The sequence below is a fragment of the Medicago truncatula genome, chromosome 7, assembly GCF_003473485.1.
Source record: "Medicago truncatula cultivar Jemalong A17 chromosome 7, MtrunA17r5.0-ANR, whole genome shotgun sequence".
NCBI lineage: Eukaryota > Viridiplantae > Streptophyta > Magnoliopsida > Fabales > Fabaceae > Medicago > Medicago truncatula.
The window spans coordinates 5,579,717-5,604,731 of record NC_053048.1 but is presented as its reverse complement, the minus strand read 5'-3'; the positions used below and the strand labels follow the sequence as shown (position 1 = coordinate 5,604,731).

Genomic DNA, 25,015 nt, shown 5'->3' with positions numbered 1-25,015 from the left:
GATGCTCTTATGCATTAGTTTTCATCTTCCCCATTAATTTTTTTCTTGGTTCACTAAAACTTATTTTTTGATAAAAAAAAAAATATATTTGACTCTTTGACTATTTTATTTTTTGGACCTGTTATTTTGCTATCTAGCTTTCAACATTTTTATAAGTTTATACTTTTTTTATTGAATAATTATAAGTTTACATAATGTTTATCTTATTCAAGAAATTAATGTTAATTCAAATTGACAAAATTCCAGCAAATCAGTGAGATCGATAAGATGCATGATCTAAGATATCAATAGTATTCATGACAATAAATTGTATCATTTTTCTTTTAATTTTTGATTTATTTTTTGATTGAACTTTTGTTAAAAATGAACGAGAAGAAAGATTGTTGTTGTATTTCATAGTTGGAAGAGAAAGAAGAGAGAAGGTGCAATGAGAGGGATAAAGTTGAGGTTAGATTTGATATGACTGAAATATATTAAGATCTGATAGAAAATTTAATCAAACGGTGGAAAAGATTGGTCCATGATGAATCAGTATTTTTAAGGGTTCGTTCTATAAGGAACCTCCAAAGAGATGCTTATTAGTGTCAATCATATCTAATAAGCATTTCTATTTGGATTTTTCACTAAAGTAAATGACCTGCTTAAAAAATAGGTTAAAGTATGGTTTTGGTCCCTGCAAATATGCCTCGTTTTGGTTTTAGTCATTGTAAAAAAATTTGTTGTTTTTGGTCCCTGCAAATATGCTTCATTTTGGTTTTGGTCCCTGGCTCCACTTTTGTGATGATTTGCACACGTGGCACATGATGACTGAACCCATTTATTAGAGAAATAGTTCTTGCAAAATCTTTTGATTTTGAAAAAGGTCCCTCCAAAATATTTTGTTTTTGAAAATAGTTTTCAAAAACAAAATATTTTGCAGGGACCAAAAACAACAAATTTTTTTTACAGGGACTAAAACCAAAACGAGGCATATTTACAGGGACCAAAACCATATTTTAGCCTAAAAAATATTGTATTTAGTGTCAATCCTTACTTTTCAGGTTATATTCAACAAAGGCATACGATTCAAATACTTGTGCACAATATTTGATACACTGAAATGAATAACAACCGAGTAGATTGTCAAAATGAAATTGATAAAGCAAAATCTTTAACATCAAATGGTTTCTTGAATTGTCTTACACTTAATAATAATTATGACATGCTTAAATGGAAGGCTCCTTTGATTACAAAAGTAACAACCACAATCATATGACACTTGGGTGAAAACACAAAATTAAATTACTCATTTATTTCTCCGATTGAAAGAAGGCTCTCTTTATAAGTTACAGTCTTACCCGAAAATTTGCCTTTAACAAAACTGAACTCCTCAACCATCTTAGTGCTTAAACTAAAAAATATTAGTTGTCCATCTTCTTTCGTAAAGAATATATTCCCTTTCCCTCCTGCTCCAATAGGATACACAATGATAGATAAAGGCCGAAAAATGAAGATTTAAACCACGATTCCTTCACACCAAATTCAGCCAAAATAGATATTTGAAAAGCACCTAAATTTGGATAATTTGAAATCAAAGCAAGGGACCCATTTAAAACCATCAAGTCACTTAAAACAAATTCAAGATCAAGACTACCATCTTCTAAGGGTGCAACTGTTGTTACGAATTCCTCTGTGCTCAGGTCAAATGACAAAAGATATGCTTCATCATCAACATCGTCACTTTCATTCCACCAGTGAACCATTCCATCTAGTAACACTCCATTGTCTTTGTGATTTAAAGGGATATCATATTCAAGTTTCCTCCATGAGTTACTATGAAGGCTATATATCTCCCAAAACTGGTCATCATCTATATTGCCTAATGACAATACATCAATGTCAAGTTTTTGACAACACACCACCTGTCGAATTATCTTATAGTCATTTGTAACACAATCATAACCAAAACCATGTCGAAGTATATCAACATCCATATGTGGGACAAATTCAAAAGAGCTGGTAGGAATAACTTTGAATTCTTGAGTAGTTGGGTTCCACAATACAACTATTGTATTAGATTGGGAGTAATTAATTAGACATAAAATCCCATTAATACTACCAGATCCTGAAATAACAAATTTAGGTTCCATCTCTTGAAATGGATTTGGACAATCTAACTTGGTTCCATTCTCAAACCTCTTACCCGAAAGAGAATATAACAAATGTCAATCATCAATCACAAACTGATGTAGGAGGAGAGATGTATCCTCATAGTAAAAATGGTTATTGGATAAGAAATTGCTCTGGAACATGCTTATGAAATAAGGGTTTTTAAACAAAGTCAACCATGATTTCCGCACACATCTAAAACGATTCAAAGATTTTAGAGATAATTTTGACAAAATTGGCACGACAAGATCATCAGGGATATAATTACTAACCTTTTTATTCCATGAAATCACATATTTATCCATCTTCACACTGAAAGAAGGAGGCGTCTGTTGAAAAAAGAAGAGGTGAACAATGAGGAAATAAGGAGGCGGCTGATAGAACAAGAAGAAACGAAGTCATATGAAAATTTAGGATTTCTAATAGTGGGCTGGGCCGTCTTTTTTTTTTTTTTTTACAAGGGCAGGGCCACCTTTATTCTTAACCTAACAACCACAATCATATGGCACTTGGGTGCAAACACGAAATTAAATTACTCATTCATTTCTTTAATTAGAAGAAGACTCTCTTTATAAGTTACTGTCTTACCCAACAATTTACCTCTAACAAATCCGAACTCCTCAACTGTCTTAGTGCTTAAACTTAAAAAGATTAGTTGTCCATCTTCTTTCGTAAAGAATATATTCCCTCAATAGGATACACAATGATAGATAAAGGCCGAAAAATGAAAAGTTTAAATCATAATTCCTTCACACCGAATTCACCTAAAAGATATAGTTGAAAAACACCTAAATTTGTATAATTTGAAATCAAAGCAAGGGACCCATTTAAAACCATTAAGTCACTCAAACATATCCAAAATCAAAACTATTATCTTCTAAAGGTAAAGTGTTGTTATGAATACTTCAATGCTTAAGTCAAATAACAAAAGATATGCTTCATCATCGCTATCATTATTGCTTTCATTCCATCAGTTTAAACCACAAGTCAAGTGAGTATTTTTAAAACAAAACAATAACATAATCAAATATGAAATAAAACTTTTTTTTTGTTTTGCTTAATTGTTTAGTGTCTTATTTTATCATGATCTCAAAAATATTCCATTTTTTATAAAAAGAAAATAAAAATCATATGCCCATTTTTAAAATTGATTTTTTTTTTCTCTTAGCCCCCATTTTAGAAATTGATTTTTTTTTTTCTCTTAAGAATCACAATTTTTTTTTGTGGCCGGGATTCGAATCTCGGACCTTGTATATATTATGTATTGTCCTTACCAACTGAGCTAAGCTCACGAGGACTTAAGTATCACATTTGTCATACCTTTGGTTCCAACTGTTTTGTTGGCTTAAATAACAATTCCAAATCCAAAAGGCCAACTCTTTATTCTTTCAGTTTTTTTCTTATTTTTTTTTTTTGACAAGAGTTTTTTTCTTATTTGTTTCATTTAAAAAAAAATGAAAAAAAGAAACAATTGTATAAGAGGCCCAAGAGAAAGAGGAGAAAGATGTGGAAGAAGAAAAAAAGACGAAATGTTTTAGGGATAATCTTTGGAGGGATTTTTTTTAGTTTTAACACCTTCTATAGATAACTTTCTGAAAAACATTTTTTTAACATTTTTCAATTGATTTAGTTGGCCTTCTATTTTATTTTATTTTACTCACTTTTTCTTGTTTTCAAAGAATTTTGACTCTCTTATGATAGAAATTTAGATGGCCCTTTATATAATTTATTTAATTTTAAATTTATTTTTTTTATTAACATATCTTAACGATATATCTTAAATTAAAAAAAAATAAAATCTATTGTGTCAAGTATTTGTACTTCATAGCATGTTTGGATTCCCAATAAATTTATCATAATCACCTTAAACTACCATGGTTTTACAAGAGTTATATTTTAGAGTTAAAAAATGTTAAGAACACCGTCTTTTTAGATTAGTTGTCCATCACTTAATTTTTCATTGAATGAAATTCTGGCAACACTATTTATGTGATCCATTTCTAAAATATAAGACTTACATACATTTCTTTGAATTAAAGAGGGAATAATAGAAAGAGGGTGTTCATAATATTTCTATCTTAACAAAGTTAATATACTAGGGTAACTTTTGTAAACCGATCTTAATGCACGTGCACTAAATCCTGTTCCACTTCAACTATAATTGTAGCCACTTAGATGGCATGCAAGCTACACAGAAAGAAATAAGAGGACAGACACCAAGAGAAAAAGAGTGAACTGAGCATTGTTTCTATCCTCCTTTCTTGCATGTTTTGAAAATCTTATTTTAGGGTGTTGATTTTTTCATTGATAAATTGAATGTGTTGATATCTTGCTTTCATAGTTATATTGATGAATGATATATATGTTAATGATTTGATTCTTGAAGGGTTTTGATGTTGTTAGAATAGGTTTTGTAATTGAGGGAACAATTTTAATTATGTGTTTTAGTCAATATTAATACTTGCATGCATGTTTTGATTTTAGGTACCTTCATTTTGTTTATGTTTGGTACGATGTTAATGTTGAAGTTTTGCTGATATGACTGATTTTTTAGTATAAGGAACGGTAGGAGTAGAGAGTGATGTGATATTGGATGGGCGTTTGAGAAATATAGGTGTCCAAATACAAGGTTATATTATTAATATGATTTCAGCTTATACCTGAATAAATTATGTATGTTTTTCAAAAAAAATAAAAATAAATTATGTATGAATCATATTCTTTTATGGTATGTTCCCTCAGAAAATGGGGAACTTTCCTTCAGTAAAGGAAGAGCAAGTAAGTAGGCCTATTGCGGTCACGACATCTGACTTATCTTCCTCATAAATTAAGATCTTGCAGACGACTTGCGTCTGAAGGACTTAATAAAGGCTTGGTCTAGGATGGATGAGCGAGTTATGTGAGCCGTTGGATTAATAATGTTATACAAATTTATTTATCATAGACTATCAATACCTTACACTTTTCTCCCTCTTCTCTTGATCTCTTTGATTCTCCTTTTTTTCTCCATTTGTTTTGTTTTTCGACCATGGATTCCATCATTAATACCCTCTTCCAGATGCAATTCTCCAATATGAACACATAGGCTTTAGGCTCTGTTTGGATTGATGGAACAATAAGAAATGGAATGGAGTGGAGCTGAGCGGAACGAAATGAAATAGAGAGTCCAATCCATTGTTTGGGTATATTATGATGGATCGGAACAGATTTCTCATTCTATTGTTTGGAAAGTTGACGAAATGGAATAAGTTATAACTTTTTAATTTCAATTTTACCCTTATAAAAAACTATTATATAAGATTAAAAAAAACATAACAGAAAGCAAGCCTTATAAATTTTTTATCCCTTTAACAATTTTTTTTGGTACAAAAGAGGGCAAAGCCCAAAGAAAAAGAAAACTAAGGAATTAAACGGACGTTCCTAGGCATACAAGTCCTGGAAATATCATCAAACAAAAGACTCTGAAGCTCACTAGGGGGAGTCTCTAGAATATGAATATAGAAAATCCATCGAAATGCTGAAATTAGCAAGCCAATCTGCACTTTTGTTGCCTTCACGCCAAGTATGGGTAATTTTGACAGTCCAACTCAAACTCAAAAGTTGTCGTATAGGCCTAACCAAAGTAGGAGTCGTTCCACTAAAATTTCAATTTTTAGTAATCATGTCGACCAAGATCTTTGAGTCATTCTCCACTGTAAGATGAACAACTGTAAAATTAAAATGTTATTTTCAAGCGAAAATTAAAATGTTATGAACAACTCTTTTAAAAAATAATCCTAAATAAAACTCTTTTACCAATACAACCCCCTTATAACATTTCAAACCAAAAAAACAATGGCTTAATTGCACTTTCCCCTATCTTTTGTTAATTGTGCGATTTTGCACCCCATCTTTTTACCCCCTTTCTGATTTTGCACCCCATCTTTGTATTCAATTGCACTTTTGCCCCCTATCTTTTTGCATATTGTGCAATTTTGCACTCCCTCTTCTTTTTTTTGAGCGATTTTGCACCCCATCTTTTGCCCATTTCCCCCTCTTTTAATGATGATTTTGAACAAAACACGGTTGACAAAAGATGGGGTGCAAAATCGCTCAAAAAAAAGGGGGTGCAAAATCGCACAATTAACAAAAGGGGGGGGGGGGGGGGGGGGAATGCAATTAAACCAAAAAAAAAACAAAATAACATAGTATACAATAAAACCAGATCACGGTGGTTGTTAGTATGAGGAGATTGTTTCAGTAATCTACCAATCAAATGTCGGGAAAGGGAAAAAAACATTTGAATCACATTCTATATCGGCAAATATCAATTTTATCTTTTTAACTTGTGCATTTATTGATTAATTTTTTTTTTTTAACTTCTTAACTTGTTCCCCAAAGACACAAATTAGTCTGACTATTTTTTATTTTTTTTACGTTACGACCCTTTTTTAAATATGCTATAAACAAACAAACCCATTTCCTTAAAAAAAAAAAAAAAACCATTAAATCACATTAATGTTTTTACAAACCAAATGTATTATCTAAACGCAACTATAAATATTAATCTCAAATATCAATTTGAAGGATTGACCTTTCCAAACAAATGTTTTTCATGTCTAGCGAACATGAATCAAACTCAAGACCAAAAATTAAGTTTAAGGGTCCAACTACCTACCATTTTTATTTCACACTATGTTGGTCACATTAATCGTTTTCAATCGAACGGAGAAGAAGAAGCCGACCTAGTTTTTTAGTGAAAGAAACTTCATCTTCTTTTTAAGTTTTCTTTCTCCTTTATTCATCGAGGAGAGGTGTTTTAGGTAAGTTTTTGACCTAGAATCACCCCTCATCTTTTTTCCTTTTCTTTCAATTTAAATAAGTGATTTTCACACGTTTCAAGTTTTTCATTGTGCTTTTGTGATTTCGTCGTCTGAGTGCAACATTGTGTTGTTCGTTGTTTTGTGCGGTGTTTGATTTATCGTCTTATTGCGGTGTTCGTTTGGTTCCTATTGAAAGATCAATTTCAATCAATTACAGATTCAATCAATGATTTGGGCGTCGACGTTGCAGATTCGAAAATATGTGTATTTCAGTGACTTAGAATTTACCATATTATTTGTAGGCATTTTACCGTTGTATGCTATTAACTTGGATGTTGTTAGTTTGTTCGCAGTTTCACTGATGTTAAACATGTTATTGTATCTGATGTACTCTCAATTTGAATGAATGAGTATTGTTTTGTTTTTGGCAACAAAAAAAATCGAACGAAGAAGAAGAAGCAATTATAACCTTTCAAAAACAAAAAACAAAAGGCTAAGCACACTTTTCGTCCCCTAAGTTTTAAAATGTTGTGATTTTGGCCCATTAAAAAATGACAATTTTGACCTCTTTCGTCCCAAAATTGCTGAGAAGACGTCACATATCCCAAAACAGGAGCCATAATCGCAACTTTTTTTAGAAGATAAGGGGTCAAAAGAGCATATTTTCCTAAACATAGGGTCATTTTTGCCATATTTTTAAGGTATTGCTAACCATTGTCCTTAAGGAAGCCAAAAGTAGCATGTTTGCATTGGTTTCAACATTTTGACTTTTAAAAAGTTAAATTTATCACTTTTCATCATTTTCCAATGTTATATTTCTATTTATATTCCCTTATTCAATGCCCTAAGGGTAATGGTTAGCATTCTCCTATTTTTAATAGAAGATCAAAATCGCAATATTTTAAAACTTAGGGAACGAAAAATGCAGTTTAACCAAAAAAAAAATTACTCCCTCCGGTCCTATTTACAAGAGACAATTTACTTTTAGATACATTAAATAATTTATGTATTTGGTTTAGGTTCTTGACTAGATACATACATTATTGAATGTATCTAAAAAGTCAACTTTCTCTTATAAATAGGACCGGAGGGAGTATAAATCTTTTTTTTTTTTAAGGAAAAAATTATAAATCTTTTAGTCTTCAATTGCTGAAATGAACGTGTGGCATGTTTTTGAGTGAATAGTTCCACACACAAAGAACCGGCAATTGAAGAAGACAGAACGAAGAACCTGCAACACCATGTTCAATTCAATGATAAACAACAATTTCAACACATCATAGTTAATTTCACAGACCAAACAAAAACCAATGAAAACATCATCAAAATCTTCATCTTCAACATGGAAACAAGTTTCAGAATTACTCACAGTAGCTTCCATAACCAAAACCCTTTCAAAAAACCCAACACAAACACCACCACAAACCAACCTCACACAAACCCTAATCCACAAAATCCTCTCAAACCCATCACTTCACATTTCTCACAAACTCAATTTCTTCAATTCCAACAACAACATTCATCATTCTTCACTCTCTTACTCACTCATTTTCAACAATCTTTGTAACCCCAAAACCCCTTTTTCACTCCTCCATCAACACCTCCCTCACCTTCTTCATTCCATGAAACAAAATGGTATTGTTTTCGATTCGAATTCGTTCAATACCCTCCTTAATTTTCTTATCAAATTTGGTGTTTCTCATAACAATAATAGTAAAAACTTTCACTTTGTTATTGATATTTTGGATTATATTCAAACACAAAATCTTCATCCTGTTGATACTACACCTTTTATTTATAATTCTCTGTTAATTGCTTCTATAAAGAATAATCAAATTCCACTTGCTTTGTCAATTTTTAATAATATTATGACACTTGGTGATGATGATTGTTTGAATTTGGATTCTGTTATTGTTGGTTCGTCGAATTACTTACTTTCGGTTTTAAGAAAAGCCCGGATGAAGAAAGAGTTTGAGAATGTGTTTAATAGGTTGAGGGAAAGGAAAAGTTTTGATTTTGATTTGTGGGGTTATAATATTTGTATTCATGCTTTTGGTTCTTGGGGTGATTTGGTTACTTCTATGAAGCTTTTTAATGAGATGAAGGAGGATAAGAATTTGTTTGGACCTGATATGTGTACTTATAATTCGGTTTTGTCGGTTCTCTGTAAGGTTGGGAAGATTAATGATGCACTTATTGTGTGGGATGAGCTTAAAGGGTGTGGTTATGAACCGGATGAGTTTACTTACACGATTCTCGTTCGGGGTTGTTGTAGGACTTATAGGATGGATGTGGCGTTGAGGATTTTTAACGAGATGAAGGATAATGGGTTTCGTCCAGGTGTGCTTGTGTATAATTGTGTTTTGGATGGTTTATTCAAGGCTGCGAAGGTTAATGAAGGGTGCCAGATGTTTGAGAAAATGGCTCAAGAAGGGGTGAAAGCTTCTTGTTCGACTTATAATATTCTGATTCATGGACTTATTAAGAATGGAAGATCAGAAGCTGGTTATATGCTTTTTTGTGATCTTAAGAAGAAAGGTCAATTTGTGGATGGGATTACTTACAGCATTGTTGTGTTGCAACTTTGTAAAGAGGGTCTATTGGAAGAGGCTTTGGAGTTGGTGGAGGAAATGGAAGCTAGAGGGTTTTCTGTTGACCTTGTAACGATAACGTCTCTCTTGATTGGGATTCATAAGTACGGTCGTTGGGAATGGACTGATAGGCTCATCAAGCATGTCAGGGAAGGCGATTTGTTACCTGGTGTTCTCAGGTGGAAGGCTGGAATGGAAGCTTCTATCAATAATTTTCATTCCAAGGAAAAGGATTACTCATCAATGTTCCCTTCCAAAGGAGGTTTTTGTGAGATCATGAGTTTCATAACTCGTTCCCGAGATGAGGATGATGAGGTGGAAACTTCGTCTGAACAAATTGATGAGTGGTCATCGTCTCCACACATGGATAAATTGGCCAAGCGTGTTGTGAATTCAACTGGCAATGCTTCTCGAATGTTTACTCCTGACCGTGGACAAAGAGTTCAACAAAAAGGGTCTGATTCTTTTGATATTGATATGGTGAATACTTTCCTGTCTATATTTTTGTCAAAGGGAAAGTTAAGCCTCGCTTGCAAATTGTTTGAGATTTTCACCGACGCGGGCGTTGATCCTGTCAGTTATACATATAATTCTATCATGAGCTCATTTGTTAAAAAGGGCTATTTCAATGAAGCTTGGGCTATTCTGAGTGAAATGGGAGAAAAGCTCTGCCCGACCGATATAGCGACGTACAATATGATAATTCAAGGTTTAGGAAAGATGGGAAGAGCGGATCTAGCCAGTGCTGTTCTTGACGGGCTACTGAAGCAAGGCGGTTATCTTGACATAGTTATGTATAACACTCTCATTAATGCTTTGGGAAAGGCAGGCAGAATTGATGAGGTGAACAAGTTCTTTGAGCAAATGAAGAGCAGCGGGATAAATCCTGATGTTGTCACTTATAATACTTTGATTGAGATTCACAGTAAGGCTGGCCGACTGAAGGATGCTTATAAGTTCTTAAAAATGATGATCGATGCTGGATGCACCCCTAACCATGTTACGGATACGACTTTAGATTATCTAGTACGGGAAATTGATAAATTGAGATACCAAAAGGCATCGATTTTGAGCAAAAAAGATGATCCTTCTTGAGGGGGGATAAGATTCTAACAGTATATGCAACTGGAAGTTTGTTATATAGTAACTTTTATATAACTTCAAGTTATGGTCTGCGCCTTTTAGTTGTTACTGTGATCAAATGTAGTGTATATTGTTGCTGTGAAACTGCAGCGATTATACTTAAAGCTCACGGATAAGAATTCTGGATCATTTACAGATTCAATCCGACCTTTAAAGTTCACATATCCTGCAAATTCGTTTCCATCTTTGATCTGATAAGTCTATTGAGTGGTCAGTGGCCACTAATTGCTTGGATAATGAGTTGCACTTATCATACATGTGCTGTTTTCATATTCAAAGCAGGGCATGAGAATTGGTGGTAAATCGCGTTGGTTCTAACTTCTAAGGTAGAGGATTGGTCGAGAAGTTTGACACATGAAAGATTTTTTGTTTGCCAATTTGTAAATCCAAATCCTGGCTATAGATATCAGATGAATAATATATGAAGCTGCTGAAAATGAAAGGTTTTTTGGTTGGCAAGTTATAAATCCAAATCTTGGCATGTATGTGTACTTTTTTTTAAAATTTTGTTTTATCAGGTTGTGTATGTTTGGAGTGATAGTTGCTGTTTTTTAGGTGCTGCTGACGGTTTTGTTGGGTTGATAGAAGTCCGGTGCTTTGTTTTTGCGGGTATTGGCTTTGTTTGCTGCTACTTCGGTTGGGGGATTTTGTGCTTTTGTTTCCTCACAGTTGCTGTTAGTGTTATCTGTCAGTTGCGTGGCCTTTTTAATTCAGCTTCTGTTTTTGTGTGGGTGTTGCGGTGCCGCCTATATACGGCACCTTGTATTGCAGTTTTGATCTCCTATGTTCGTCTTGTGTGGGGAGCCTTAATAATATATGCTGTTTCAAAAAAAAAAAAAAAAAACTAGAATTTGTGTCTCTCAGTTGTTTGGTTCTATAAATATTTAGTACTAAATAATTATTAATTTAATATTTAATAATTAAGAAAGCAATTGTACCGAAACTTCAATTTGTCAATATGCTAATGTACTCTAGAAGGTTATATATGTGGATGGACTAGAGTAACATGTGCAATGTAACATTGTAAAAGATTCTGTAACACAATTCATCTGTACTGTCAAAGAAGTATTTGCTTATACACTCCATGAAAAAGAATTACTAGTCTTTAAAGCTCACAGGTTTGCACCAACCAACCACATTCCTTGAAACTTAGCCAAACCAATTTGTGGCATTATCACATTTATTATGCTTCATTTTACATACAATTATACCATCCCTGTATCTCACGGATAAGTGTACTGTTTTAAAGTATAAACCATAACCCAAATGATTATTGTAGCAGTGAGCAGAAAATATATTGTTCCATTAATGTGATTCACGAAAAACTGTGATGTCAACTTGGTCACGGTCTTCATATGAAAAGGTTAATTTTCAATTTATACTGGACGGGTAGATGATACAATAAAAGGTTTAATGATCAAATTATGAACCAGAGATCCAACCCCAACAAATTAAATTGGTTCAATTTTTTTGTCATGCTCGGCTCTATACCGAAACAAATCAATCAAACCCGATCACAATCAAATATCGATTTCACATCATTCATAACCCAGAATCAAACCAAACCATTATACTTCATTATAAATTTTTTATTTCATACTGAATTAATATTTCAATTATGAAGAAAATATAGAATTCAAGATTACCAAAATAAATTAGCAATATAAAATACGAACAGGACTCTTCTACAAAGAGTTTTTGTTTGTTTACAAAACAAGAAATCTCATCATATACCACGTAAAACTTAGAATAAGTGCCACAAAACATAAGTCTACCTGTAACTAGACTTCTTAATGTTTTCTAAACGACACTAAATGAAGTTGAATATGGAATATGTTTTCAACTTCAACTATCTGGCACACATTTAATCAATTTACAGAGCTCTACAATTAGAGGATTCAAAACCATTAATCACATGCAATTATAAAGAACATTCTAACTTACCACCTAGAATCTGAAATGGCTTATAAGTTAACCTGTTTCTCATATAGCTTATAAGTTATAATACACATCACACTTCTGAAGAGAAAGAAGGGGGAATCTAAAAAAATCAACAGGTGGAGGAGAGGTTTCTTTCTTGTTCTTGAGGTTTTCTTGGTCTATCAATAACAACAACAGCTGCACATTCCATCCCAAAGTAAATGCTTGAAGTACTGGCTGCTTCACAGCAACTCGAGGCTGAAGAATATAAAGTCTTCAATGTCGATAGCAAAGTGGGAATTGTTTAGAAAATCTGGGACTTGAGAAAATTTAAGTCGCTGTAGGTGTATTACAATTCTATTCACAATAGTAGCTCCTGATCATAACATGTGAGAAGCTTTTTCACATGATTATGCCAGAAAGCTACATTTGACCCATCCACTGTCGCCCAGTCGACAACCGTCGATGCCGGTTGCTCCCACCACTCATCAAGCTGCAGAAGAAGTTGCAACGTAAGAATAGAAATGGAAATTTTAAGTTATCAACGAACACATAAGAATGCACCAAGAGATTGCATATGAAATTTAACAATTGTGATGAAGTTTATAATGTAGCAATATATGTAAATAAAACGTGCTTAGCAGAAGTTGCATCAAGTCATTTCTGAAATTTTCAGCACTGCTTTAAGGGATATCAATCTTATAACCATAAGAGCAGTAACTCACCAATCCCCAAACATATTTGCAAGCTTCCAAACTCTGCTGAGCATTCAAAACACCAGTCTTGAGTTCAGGCAACCATTTTTCCATGACAGCTCTTTCTTGTTCTGCTGCCAAATTTAAAGAAAAATTGGTCGTCCTGCATCATTATATCAAATGTCAGAAACAGAGAAAGCTTCCAACAAATTATCACGGTTTGAATCTGAAGGAGATGAAAAAATATATTAACTACATCTTTTTCTCTTGGACATGCATAAATGAATTTACTAAATTATTAACCATGAATACAGGTTGGATTCAGGGATTGAATTCATATCTACCTTTCGTAGTCCTGTTGAACAAAGTAGGCATGATTCAACAAGGCATGACCACTTTGCACAAGATCCCGTCTAATATGGACAAGATTAATAGCCTTTAATAAATCTTCCAAAACACTAGCTTCTGAACCACGGCGTTTCAAGCAAAACTCCAGGGACTCCAGTATTGATGCTAGACCAGCATCTGAACCCTCCAAGCCTGCTCATTAAGAAAATCATTTACTACAATTGAATAGGTTTGAGCCCACGTATATGCATACCCCCAATAGTAAACACCTTTGAAACTACGTTTGTAAGTTAATGAAATTAATATGCAACAGTAATATAGAGGACAAATATTGAGTAAGGAATGAATTGAAAATATTTTATAACGGATTTTCATTTCAAAATGTATCAAAACAAACAGATTCAATAGTTTTGTTAGGCATTAGACAAGTTTCAGACAAATCTATTTCATCCAAGACAACAAGAACTTCCATCCTGGACATGCCTCCATATCAGACATCTATGACAGGGGTGGACCGTGCACTAGGAAAGAGCCTTTCAGCGCACGAACAATAATAGTTTACTCACCACCAGCAGCATACTGAAGTGCAGCTGAAACCCGACATATAGATGGAATTGCCGACGGATCCCGAGCACCAGCTCTTGCTGTCAAAATAGCTGCACTTATTTCTGCATTTGCAACTGCTTCCTGTCCAGATGATCCACTGGACCCGATGGCCTCAAGCAGTGCCTGAACCAGAAAATATGATAAATATAAGTTGAAGTAGATCTTTATATATGAGATAGATTATTAATATATTCAAAGCAAATGTCTCTAAAACCATTAAAAGTTCCTCGTTCTCGAAAATGTATTGGGATTTATTTGATTTGCTAAAAAAAGGTAGGAATATAGCACAGAAAAATTTGTTTTGTATTTGATTTATAACTTGATCACGGGACAGAGCAAAACAAGGGATACGGTATAGGAGAATAATCTAAAATATTGTTACTCACTAAACTACGGAAACAACTCCAAAGTAAAAAAATACACTTCTTTGCCTCTCACTCCCAACTCTCTCACATGCAACTTTCCAACTCTTGCAGAGTAACCAGAGGATTGTTCTCCAAAAAATCCTCAGTAATTTCCTTAGCCAGCTCAAACTCACCGAGCTTCAGAAAGTCTCTTGCTCCTAGACTTGTTATAGGATAGGGTTATATCTATTATCTACAACTTCACATTCTTCTTAAAGCAGTTGTCATTCCTGATACGCAAAAATTAAGCTGCCTTACAGTGCATTTAATTCATGTTCCTCATTGTATCTTTAGCTTTCATATTTGGAGAATATCATATCCACCCCCCATTGTATTTTCCTTTCAGTTTCATCTGAATATATTTCTTCTATCAATCTTGTAGATTATTAAACATGACGCGCAATCCGTTTGAGTTATATTTAAATGAACTCGGAAACTTTGACTACCAAGCAGTAGAAATGGAAGATCCAAAAGTACACCTCCATAGAGCATCTTTATGGAGGTGTACTTTGGGCACCCTGATCCAAAAACTCAGAACATGGTGTCTATTCTAACATTTGCAACAATGGACAAGTATCTGTTAGAGTGTTATAAACCTGTGGTGAAGAAGGAAGCATGTAGAGGCTATTATCTGGACTCCGATAAAAGGCAGACACTTCCTTCTCAATAAGATCCTTTGCACTATTTGAAGTCTCAACAACAGCAGAACATGCTGGAATTATAGTGCTTAAAGCATACTCCCTTGCAGTCGATGGTTGCTGACTCCAAAATGAAGCAGCATCCTGCAATATATAAGAAAACAAAAATTAACGAACTGTTTATAAAAAAATTAAAAAAATAGGGAAAAAACGTGTTGTTGGAGTCACTTGCACGACCTGAGGGAAATGAATACCATTAAGGCACGGTAGGAACAGTATATGCAAATTTACTACAAATATCCATTGTCTAGGTAGCCAATACATATATCAAATAACAAAATGCATGAACATGGCCACATGGACAAATATATCATCCTATGATCCAAACAGGGTGCCATTATTACCCAAGGCTTAGCAATAAGTACAGCAGTCACATTCCATAAATACAGAAATTAATGAAATAGTTGAACTTTACCGTATTTGCTTTAAGAAGTGCCGTGTATATGGACTCAAGCTCTGATCTACGACCATCAAATTCTTCAATCTTTTTCCACTTTTTTTTCAGAGAATCTTCGGCTTCTTTCCTCTCGGCACATAACTTATTCAAGCGTTGTATTTCAGACATCAAGGTGTTTAAACTTGCCTTTAAACCAGAAACTTCTCTTTCCTTTGCCCAAACATCTAGCTACATGTAAGAAGTATAAGGTGGTAAACTCCCACCATATATTATGATTTAAAAAGTTATTTCTAGCATTAATAATTGGATAGAACAGAACAGGACAAAAAGTTTCTTTCCTTTTTTCTTCCAACTCAAAACAGCAGAAAATCCTAATTCTTGAACAGTATTGGAAAATAAAAAATGGAACCTAAATAATTTAATTGAACTTATTAAAAGCAAAGATTCATCAGAGATAGAAAAAGATAAATTATTTATTGCTCCTACCCTACTATAATTTTTTTAATATAAAACAATATTTTCATAATTAAACATGTCGGGATGTTGATAGTTTAACGACAATAAATCTTAGATAAACAAGTGTTCATAATTTCCCTGGTTTTTAATTCAATTTTACTGGGGATGTTAAATTTCATAATCTTCCCCCATGAACTATATCAAAAAACTATTTCTTACATCATAATGCCAAATTATCAAATCAGATTTACAGGCTACCTCAAAATAATTAGATGTGAAAAGCTGAACCAAAAAAGTGTTTCTTTCTCAGAATGCCGTATAACCAAATCAATCATGTAAACATGTCAAAAGCTTCAAAAGCTATATAATATACTTGTCCAAAGCAGCTTAAGACAATGTCTTAATAAACACCGGTAATTCAACTATTAGTTACTCCCTCCGGTTTCAAATAGAAGCATAAAAAAACAAATGTCTCAGTCTAAAACATAAGCAACTTTCAACAAACATTACTATATTAAAATTATTTTTCCTAAATTAAACTTCATTTAATTTATATTGGCCTACTATTTTCAATAACACATTTATTAAGTTGAAACAGATTCCTGTGTACTACCATCTTCCAAGAAGAAGATAAGATGGACGGCCACTTCTTCACATTTCAGAGCATAAAGGTCTGTCTTTTCTTTTAATCACCACATTTACATTGTAAAGTGCATATTCCACTGAACATCATTAATTTACATATATGGAATAATAACTGAACAAAGACAAGGGTAATTCGGTACGTGTTTTAAATTTTTCACAATTATACAAAAATTGTGTATTTCCTGATCTGCGTGCAACATATTTTTTTTGCTTAAATATAGAACCGGAGGGAGTATTTATTAAAATTTATGTTGTGGTGGTGGTAGGAATCACACAAAGGTGACTATATAGCATAGATTAATATATATATATATATATATATATTTAACTTGCTTAAAAAGAACCTAATTCGCTATAAGTTTTAAATGAATAATACCTGAAGTTGTCTAAGACTTCCAACATTTTGAGATGTCGCTCCAATCCCAATTGAACGAGAAGTAACATCGGTGCCTCCATGCAGACGTTTCATAAGTTTTTCACACAAGTCCCTTGCCTCTGCAGCATTGTTTAGTGCATCTTCAGTAGCCAAAAATTGCTGAACATGCGCTTTCTGTGAACAGAGATACAACATTGGTTCAATAACTCTACTTAAGCTGACAAAACTATCCAGTCTAAGGATGAATAAAGACCTGTCTTTCAAGGAGCTGATTTTGACTTCCTCCTGGAGGCACATCAGCCCCAAGTTTTCCATTTCCATAAAGTGGATACTGTAGAGGAGAGCTCCCATCAGAAGAGGAAACATCCATAACTATGTTATTTTCATATTTGTACCTGATTGAAAATATGCAAGTTTGGACTAAATCAATAGCATGCGTAACATACTTGCTAATAAGATAAAACTAACAGAGAATTCATACTGCATACATATACAGACATACTATTGTACTCTGGTTGGCAGGGGACCTAAATTGTATGCCTCTTTTAAATGCTTTGTAAATTTAGCATTTTGGCGGATATTTTTTGGGAAAGTTAAGTTATTATATACTAACAATTATTGATGATTTCTACAGAAGGTCCAACCTTAAAAAATTATAGTCACAAATAAACTAACAAGAGCATCAACAAAACGTGAAAAAAGAAACTACATATATTTTGATACCTCAAGATCTCTGCATCAGCTCTAACATCAATTTTCTCTATTTCTCTGGATATTTGACTTTTCAAGTGAGAAGTGTATGCAGTAATTGCCTGAAGTAATAGAGGAGGACTCTTTAGGCAATTCACAATAACTGTTCTAACCTCATCCGGAATTTGCCCATCAAAATCAAACCCCAGCTTTGCTGCTTCTGCTTGAGGATTTGATAGAACGCCACTTCCTTCGTAAGCAGGAAAAGAACTTTGTATTTTATCAACCATGTAAGCTACAAGAGATTCACACGCCTTTCTAATATTCTTTTCCCTCGTGGTTTCAATGACAATGACATCATCTGAAGATTTACTGCCCTTAACAGTAGAATAAACAGCTTCCTTCTCATTTTTTGCACTAAAACTATTTACCATTTCAACGGAAGAATCCACACCTGATCTTTGAGCATCCCTTGCTTGATTTATATAGTAACAGAGACGTTTATGGTATTCAGCAAATATTCTCGAAGCTTCATCACATTGGCGATCATAGGCCTCCAACATCACTTGCTTATGCCTGCAGAATGGTAAAGAACTTGCTAATTATCGCAACCATTCATTGCCAGAACAATGACACGTTCATTATTTTTCTCATCTCTCTTTCAAATATATCATTAATACAGATACAAAAGCACACAAACTTTTCTCGTCAACAATGATATTTATTCTCAGAAGCAAGTTATTATACTAACAAGCAAAACCACAATATGCCTACGACAATAATCAAGGTAATAATAAGCATTTGCAACATAAAAACAAATCAGTTTTTAGTTTCGACTACCAAAGCCAGCAGGAAAAAGTGTTCTTTCTATCTCACAACAAAGTCGGCATCTCTTAGTCGACGCATGTAATAACATTCAATCACTTTCGTGTTATTAAATTGTTAACGGTGTCTATGTATCAGTGTCAGTGTTCCATGGCTTATTCATCTTTTTGCCCAATGAAGAACCAGGAAAATTCCACTTCAACCAAATGCTACTAACACCACAAGGAACCATTTGACTCATCTATGGGGAGTGCAGTTTAGAGATAATATAGATAACTGTTACTGTTGAAATTTCAATATTTTCATAGTTTATTATCTATCAACATGCATTTTATTTATCACAAATTTAAACAGTGATTGCATTGGACGATTCTTAATCTAAGGCAGTATTACAATTGCGAATTGCAAAATATAGCGGTTTGTTCAAATTCTACTATACTATAGTGCTATAGCAACGCTATTTAACAACACTTTGTGCTAAACAGTGTATCATGGAACAATAGGAATTTGTTCAAATTCCACTATGTCAGCGCTATAGCCGCTATATGACAACACTAAACCAAAGAGAGTGAAGTTTATAGAACTATGCATAACTACAACAGTTGAAATTCCAATAACTTCATAGTCTATTATAATATCCATGCATTTAATTTATCACAAATTCAACCTGGATTACACTACGGTAATGATTCTACACTAAATTAAATGATAACCACCAAGGAAAACAACCTCGAAATTAAGTCAAAATTAGGAACCAGTGATTACAGTGTGGAGATTACATACACAAATGCAACAGTTGAAAATGAAATTTTAATAACTTCATACAACACAACCAAGTCTTATCCCACTATGTGGGTCGGCTACATGAATCAAACGACGCCATAGTATTCAATCAAAAACCATGTCTTTCTCCAACTCATTAATCTCTAGATCATTCTTAATAGTATCTCATAGTTTTTCAAGGTTTTCCCCTACCTCGAGTGATTTGACTCCCCTCCATCTAATCTACTCTCCTAACTACAGAATCCACAGTTCTTCTCTCTATATGCCCAAACCACCTAAGTCTAGTTTCGACCATCTTTCCTACTATAGATGCTACCCCAACTCTCTCTAATGTTATCATTTCTAATTGCATTCTGTCTAGTCTTACCACACATTCAACGCAACATCCTCATCTCTGCTACACTTAACTTATGTTTGTGCCCGTTCTTTACCGCCCAACACTCTGTCTCGTACAACACCGCCAGTCTTACCACTGTCCGATATAATTTTCCCTTCCCTTCAATAACTTCATAGTTTATAATTATATAAATTACTATATAAATGCATTTTAACTAACACAAATTGAACCAGTGATTATAATTCTTCACTAAACCTTAATTAGGAGCAAAATCAAATCAAATCAAAATCACAAATTAACTACAAAACATCAAAATTAGGTCAAAAATTCTAAACCAAAACCTGTAATTCGCCCGTTCATCAAGCATCCTCTTCCTCTCCGCTTCTTCCCTCGAAACCTCAAGCATCCTCGCTTTCAAATCCTTCCTCTGTCTCCTCACAACATTCCTCAACCTCTCAACCTCCTTCTTCACCGAATCCCTCTCCATCAACGCAACCTCCACTTCCTCCCCTTCCCTCTTTTCCTTCTTCCTCCCACCACCATCCCCTTCACCGTGAACCGTAATATTCCTCCTCACATTCCTCACAGTTTTCTCCGATTTCGCACGCGTTACGAGGAAATTCCATACCGGAATCATGTTCCCGCGGCAGATTTTTCGGATCGATTCGACTGACGGTGAATGCGATTTTCCTCCGGCGGAAGCATATTGACCCAGTGGTCTGTATCCCATTTCTTTGTGAAGCCATTCGAGTATCGCTTCCGGTGACGGCGATGAAGATTGTTGCATTGTTGATATAATAACACTCGACGAGTTTAACTCAGTGACTCGGTTGAGTTAGTTAGTTAAGTTAAAAAAAACTCGGTATCCGGTCCAATAACAAGTCACTAATCAGACTCTGTATCCGGTATCCGGTCCAAGGAGCGACTAAGGCGGGATCGAGTTAGTTATGTTATGTTTAAGGTTGGATCTGATAGTAGATGGTGGAGTGGAGTTGAAGTTTAACTCTGAGAAGTAAGAAGGGGTTATTCTCTTTGAAAGTATCTTTCTGATGTGATGATTCAGTGTTTGTTGTTGTTGTCTTTGTCTTGTGTTGAGGAGAGGGAAATTGTTGGTGGTAGAGTGTTTCAAGATTTAGGAATTTTTCAAATTCTTTTTTGTTCAAGGAGGTTTACGTTGTATTAATGCAATTAAAATCCCAAATAAATAACTAATGAAAACAAAAATACATCATGGAGTATATGTTTGTTTTTATATGAAATGTGTATAAATTTATTTTAAATATGATATTTATTATTGTCATAAAAAGATATTAATTTTTCATTTGTTGTGGTAAAATTTTGTTATTTTTTTACAACCAATTTACTCCCTCCGTCGGCCTATGTAACTCCCTTTGTATTTTTTACATTTTTTTAAGAAAAATTGTTAGTGTAATTAATGTGTTTGTTTTGTATGTTAATATTACCAAACTATCATTTGTTTGTATGTGTATTAAATTTGACTTTTCAAATTTCAAGACAAATTAGTGGTATTAATTAGACTTAATTACACTTTTGGTCCTCACATTTTGACCAACTCACGAAAATAGTCCTACCTCTTTTAAATCGAACAAAATCGTCCCTAAACTATATATTTTTTGCAGTTTTAGTCCAACCACCTATGCTCAACCATGAAATAAACAAGGAATAAAGCATGCGGGTACAAGGAATCTACTTTATTCAGCACACTAACCTAATTTCTGAGACATGTTACATACCTGAAACATATCTTAGAAATTATGGTTTTTTTTTTGTTGTGTGCTGAACAAAGTAGATTCCTTGTACCTACATGATTTATTCCTTGTTTATTTCATGGTTGAGCATAGGTAGTTGGACTAAAACTGTCATTTCTGGAGTAGGAAATAGGGGGATATGACTAAAACTGCAAAAAACATATAGTTTAGGGACGATTTTGTTCGATTTAAAAGAGGTACGACCATTTTCGTGAGTTGGTCAAAATGCAAGGATCAAAAGTGTAATTAAGCCTATTAATTAGGGGTATGTTTAGGAAAAAAAATTATAAATACATCTAGTAATTTAAAAAGGGGTTTACATTTAGGGACAAAAATAAAGTCAAATGTATGTTTACATATAGGGACCGAGGGAGTAATTGAAAATAATAGAAGTCTGATTATTATTTTTTATTCTATTGGGGTCACCAGTGGGTATCTTGAAGACGACCAAGGAAATATTTTATGAAGACAAGAATGCAAGATTTTCCAGTGGCGGTGGAGTACTCCTCGTTGTTGTCCCCGTTGACCTCCCCACGAACGTCTACAACATTAAAAATTTCTTTTACTATAATCAAGTTAGCTTATTGATCAAATGCATCTCACGTTCCTTTAAGTTTAAGGTTTGTACTAAATCAATCAATTACATTTTTTTTAATACTAAATTGTTCTTTTAAATCATACGACATTTCAGTCGTTACCTTTTTCTATTCAACTATATCAAAGTGTGTTTATGTGGTTGTTAAACTCTCACCTAACAAGTTGAAATCAAGAAAAAATAATTTTATTGATTAATTTTTATCAAAAAGCAAAAAATATCAACATTTTCACCTCATCACCATCTTCAAATACCGAAAAAATAATACATCATCTTCATACCATCTCCGTCTTTAAATCCAAGAGAAAAAAACTTGAATTAAAAAGATGAATTATTTGAAAAATAGAATATAAAATTAAAAAGAACATTGAAACACATACTAGAACAATGAAGTTTACAACACAACACATCCCAATCTCGTCATCCTACACACTTACTTGCCTCAAGACATTGATGATTACGGCAACTTGAGACTTCATTTCAACCCTAATAGTGAAGAAACATTCATTTGATTTGATAATTTCAATGGAGTTTACACTAAGAAGACCGGTTTTTCTTGGCTTCTGAAGCTATATGGTGGTGATACGACACTGGACTGTCATAATATTCCTATAGGGCTCAAAGCCCTCCAGCAGGACCAAATCCACATTATTCATCACTTCGCCTTGTTCCAAGCCTCGTGCTTGGGGGGCTGTGGACCGTCATAATATTCCTAAGGGCTTAAAAGCCCTCCAGAAGGGTTTAGGCGCCCTATAGAAGGGACTTTGGAGGTCTAGGCGCGTCCTCCTCAGGACGCCGCCCACCTCGGCTTCTAGAAACCTTTAGAAGTCGCCCTAAACCGCCTAAATAAGCCAAAAAGACTAAAAACCCTGCTTTCTTAGAGCTTAAGTCACGCAGGAAAAAGCCCATTAGCAGGCTATAAATAACCCCCTTGGGGTCATTCTAAAAGGATCCATTATTCAGTCTAAAAACCCCTAGATTAGAACCCTAATCTGCGATTCTTAACCCTAGAATCTTTACCGTACTTTTTCGGCTAGTACAGTTGACGCCGTCTGTGGGAAGAGGTAAAACTAACCTCGACCACGTTTCTAAAGAAAAATCGTGATTTGGAAACCCTTAACCTAAAAACCTAAATCGCATCTCTCATGGTGATTTAGGAACCCAACCCCGCCATCTCTCCGATAAGTTATTTTTCCTCCACCGTCATAGGTTTCACCACGCCTCCTTTCAACTTTCAAGTTTACCATCACGCCACCAACCCTGCTTCATGGCCTTCCTGCTTCGTCGACGCCGCCGAGATAGATAGGAAAGGCAGCCTTGTCGTAAGTCGCCTAAATATCAGTAATACCGTGTCAGGTTGTTACTTTCTAACTTTGTTACTCTCCGTTCATCCTTTTGTTGCAATTCTTAAATTAACGTAAGATTATGATTGGCTCCTGACCTATATTATTTGAGTCACGTACTTTATGTCCGTCGTTTGTGCTACATGTATATAATTTGGCTAGCTTCGATATACGTGACTCAAACATTGTTTTCTGTGATACGATTCGGTTTGATATATATGGAGATTTGTATCTTTAGTTATTTAATCCTTGTTACAATCCATAACAGTAAGAACCGTGCTATTATAGATATACCATGAGTGTTAATAAGCTAGTTAATTACGATTGGCTCCATAAATATCAGTAAGATCCGTGCTATTACTTGTTTCTAACTTCTATTTCCCAACATATGCATATTGCCGTATTCATATTAGACTTTCTTGTCCCTCTTTTGGGGTGAAATTCTTAATTGATAAACATAGTGTTCTCTGGCATTTATTTGACTATATGCATATACAGATGCTTTCGTAATTTATTCATCGCATGCTTGGGTTTTTTAATTGCACATGTGTCATAAAGTTTAAGTTACGCTACTAGTTTTTAACTCGCTCAACTAAAGCAAGATTATTATTTACGTGATATACAATGCCCCATATTTAATCTAATACTAGTTTTCATATCTGCATTGGTTTTTCGGTGGATATATATATGCACTAGGCTTATAGTTTTTTTTTGGAAATAATCTAGTATGATAAGGGATATTTTGGAGACAATAGGTTGGACTTTCATCCTTGATTCTATTACTACTACTACAGCACGGGTATTGTACGATCATGAGAGATGTATTATATAAAACAACACCAGGCACAATCATTGACGTCTTTATTGCATAAATTTAAGAGGATCCCACACATAGCATCACGATCATATGTTTTAACTGGTCATGACAGCTTTTCAAAAATGAAAGCATAGGTGCATATTGAGCCGTTCTTGTTAATGCAGCTGTAATCTGGTTCATGATTTAGTTTTTTAGTTTCTAAATAAATTAGAAAGAACAGGTGTAGACTGATGCTATATGATGTATGTTTCATAATTATCATCGCCGCTGCTAGAAAGAAAGCCGCAAGCAATCAAACTCAAAGACCAGATAAGTTTTCGCTTCATTATCATGATTGTCGTTCATTGATGTTTGGAAAGCTTCAAAATAAATGCGTTCACATTTTGGAGACATTAGCATATATATATGATAAAAGTTCCTCTATTATTTAAATATTGCACCGGTTTAATCAAATATATGTATAATCATACACAATCAACTGTTATGAAAATAGACTCATGTTTATTCAGAGAAACATGTTTATTCAAAATTGATTCTTTATGGATTTCTAGTACTGGTTTTGAGTAATTTCCCATTATATGTGCTTTATTAGCTTGAGAAGGAACATTGGACTTAGATTTTCCATAT

General features: G+C 33.9%; 3 protein-coding genes across 3 annotated transcripts; 1 reads left to right on the top strand and 2 right to left on the bottom strand.

Moving 5' to 3' along the window:
* Positions 1 to 1,400: 1,400 nt before the first annotated feature.
* Positions 1,401 to 2,129, bottom strand: LOC11424888 (F-box/kelch-repeat protein At3g06240). Its single transcript, XM_024770751.1, has one exon. The coding sequence runs from the start codon at positions 2,127 to 2,129 to the stop codon at positions 1,401 to 1,403; it is 729 nt and encodes a 242-aa protein (XP_024626519.1).
* Positions 2,130 to 8,105: 5,976 nt separating this feature from the next.
* On the top strand, positions 8,106 to 11,528 carry LOC11420612 (pentatricopeptide repeat-containing protein At4g01570). Its single transcript, XM_024771530.2, has 2 exons — positions 8,106 to 11,166; positions 11,240 to 11,528. Exon 1 carries the CDS (start codon positions 8,261 to 8,263, stop codon positions 10,634 to 10,636), a length of 2,376 nt encoding a protein of 791 aa, XP_024627298.1. The 5' UTR covers positions 8,106 to 8,260; the 3' UTR covers positions 10,637 to 11,166; positions 11,240 to 11,528.
* Positions 11,529 to 12,339: 811 nt separating this feature from the next.
* LOC11428508 (AUGMIN subunit 5) lies at positions 12,340 to 21,028 on the bottom strand. Its single transcript, XM_003621496.4, has 10 exons — positions 20,206 to 21,028; positions 17,953 to 18,495; positions 17,483 to 17,624; positions 17,230 to 17,403; positions 15,771 to 15,980; positions 15,254 to 15,439; positions 14,214 to 14,376; positions 13,644 to 13,839; positions 13,330 to 13,462; positions 12,340 to 13,097 (listed from the first exon to the last, which is right to left on the bottom strand). Exons 1-10 carry the CDS (start codon positions 20,649 to 20,651, stop codon positions 12,966 to 12,968), a joined length of 2,325 nt encoding a protein of 774 aa, XP_003621544.2. The 5' UTR covers positions 20,652 to 21,028; the 3' UTR covers positions 12,340 to 12,965.
* Positions 21,029 to 25,015: the final 3,987 nt, after the last annotated feature.

Coding starts and splice junctions, on each gene's coding strand:
- LOC11424888 (XM_024770751.1), bottom strand. CDS start 2,129: ATGGAACCTAAATTTGTTATTTCAGGATCTGGTAGTATTAATGGGATT.
- LOC11420612 (XM_024771530.2), top strand. CDS start 8,261: ATGAAAACATCATCAAAATCTTCATCTTCAACATGGAAACAAGTTTCA.
- LOC11428508 (XM_003621496.4), bottom strand. CDS start 20,651: ATGCAACAATCTTCATCGCCGTCACCGGAAGCGATACTCGAATGGCTT. Junction 18,496..20,205: donor GATGAACGGGCGAATTACAG/GTTTTGGTTTAG, acceptor ACCATTCTGCAG/GCATAAGCAAGTGATGTTGG. Junction 17,625..17,952: donor GCTGATGCAGAGATCTTGAG/GTATCAAAATAT, acceptor ATTTTCAATCAG/GTACAAATATGAAAATAACA.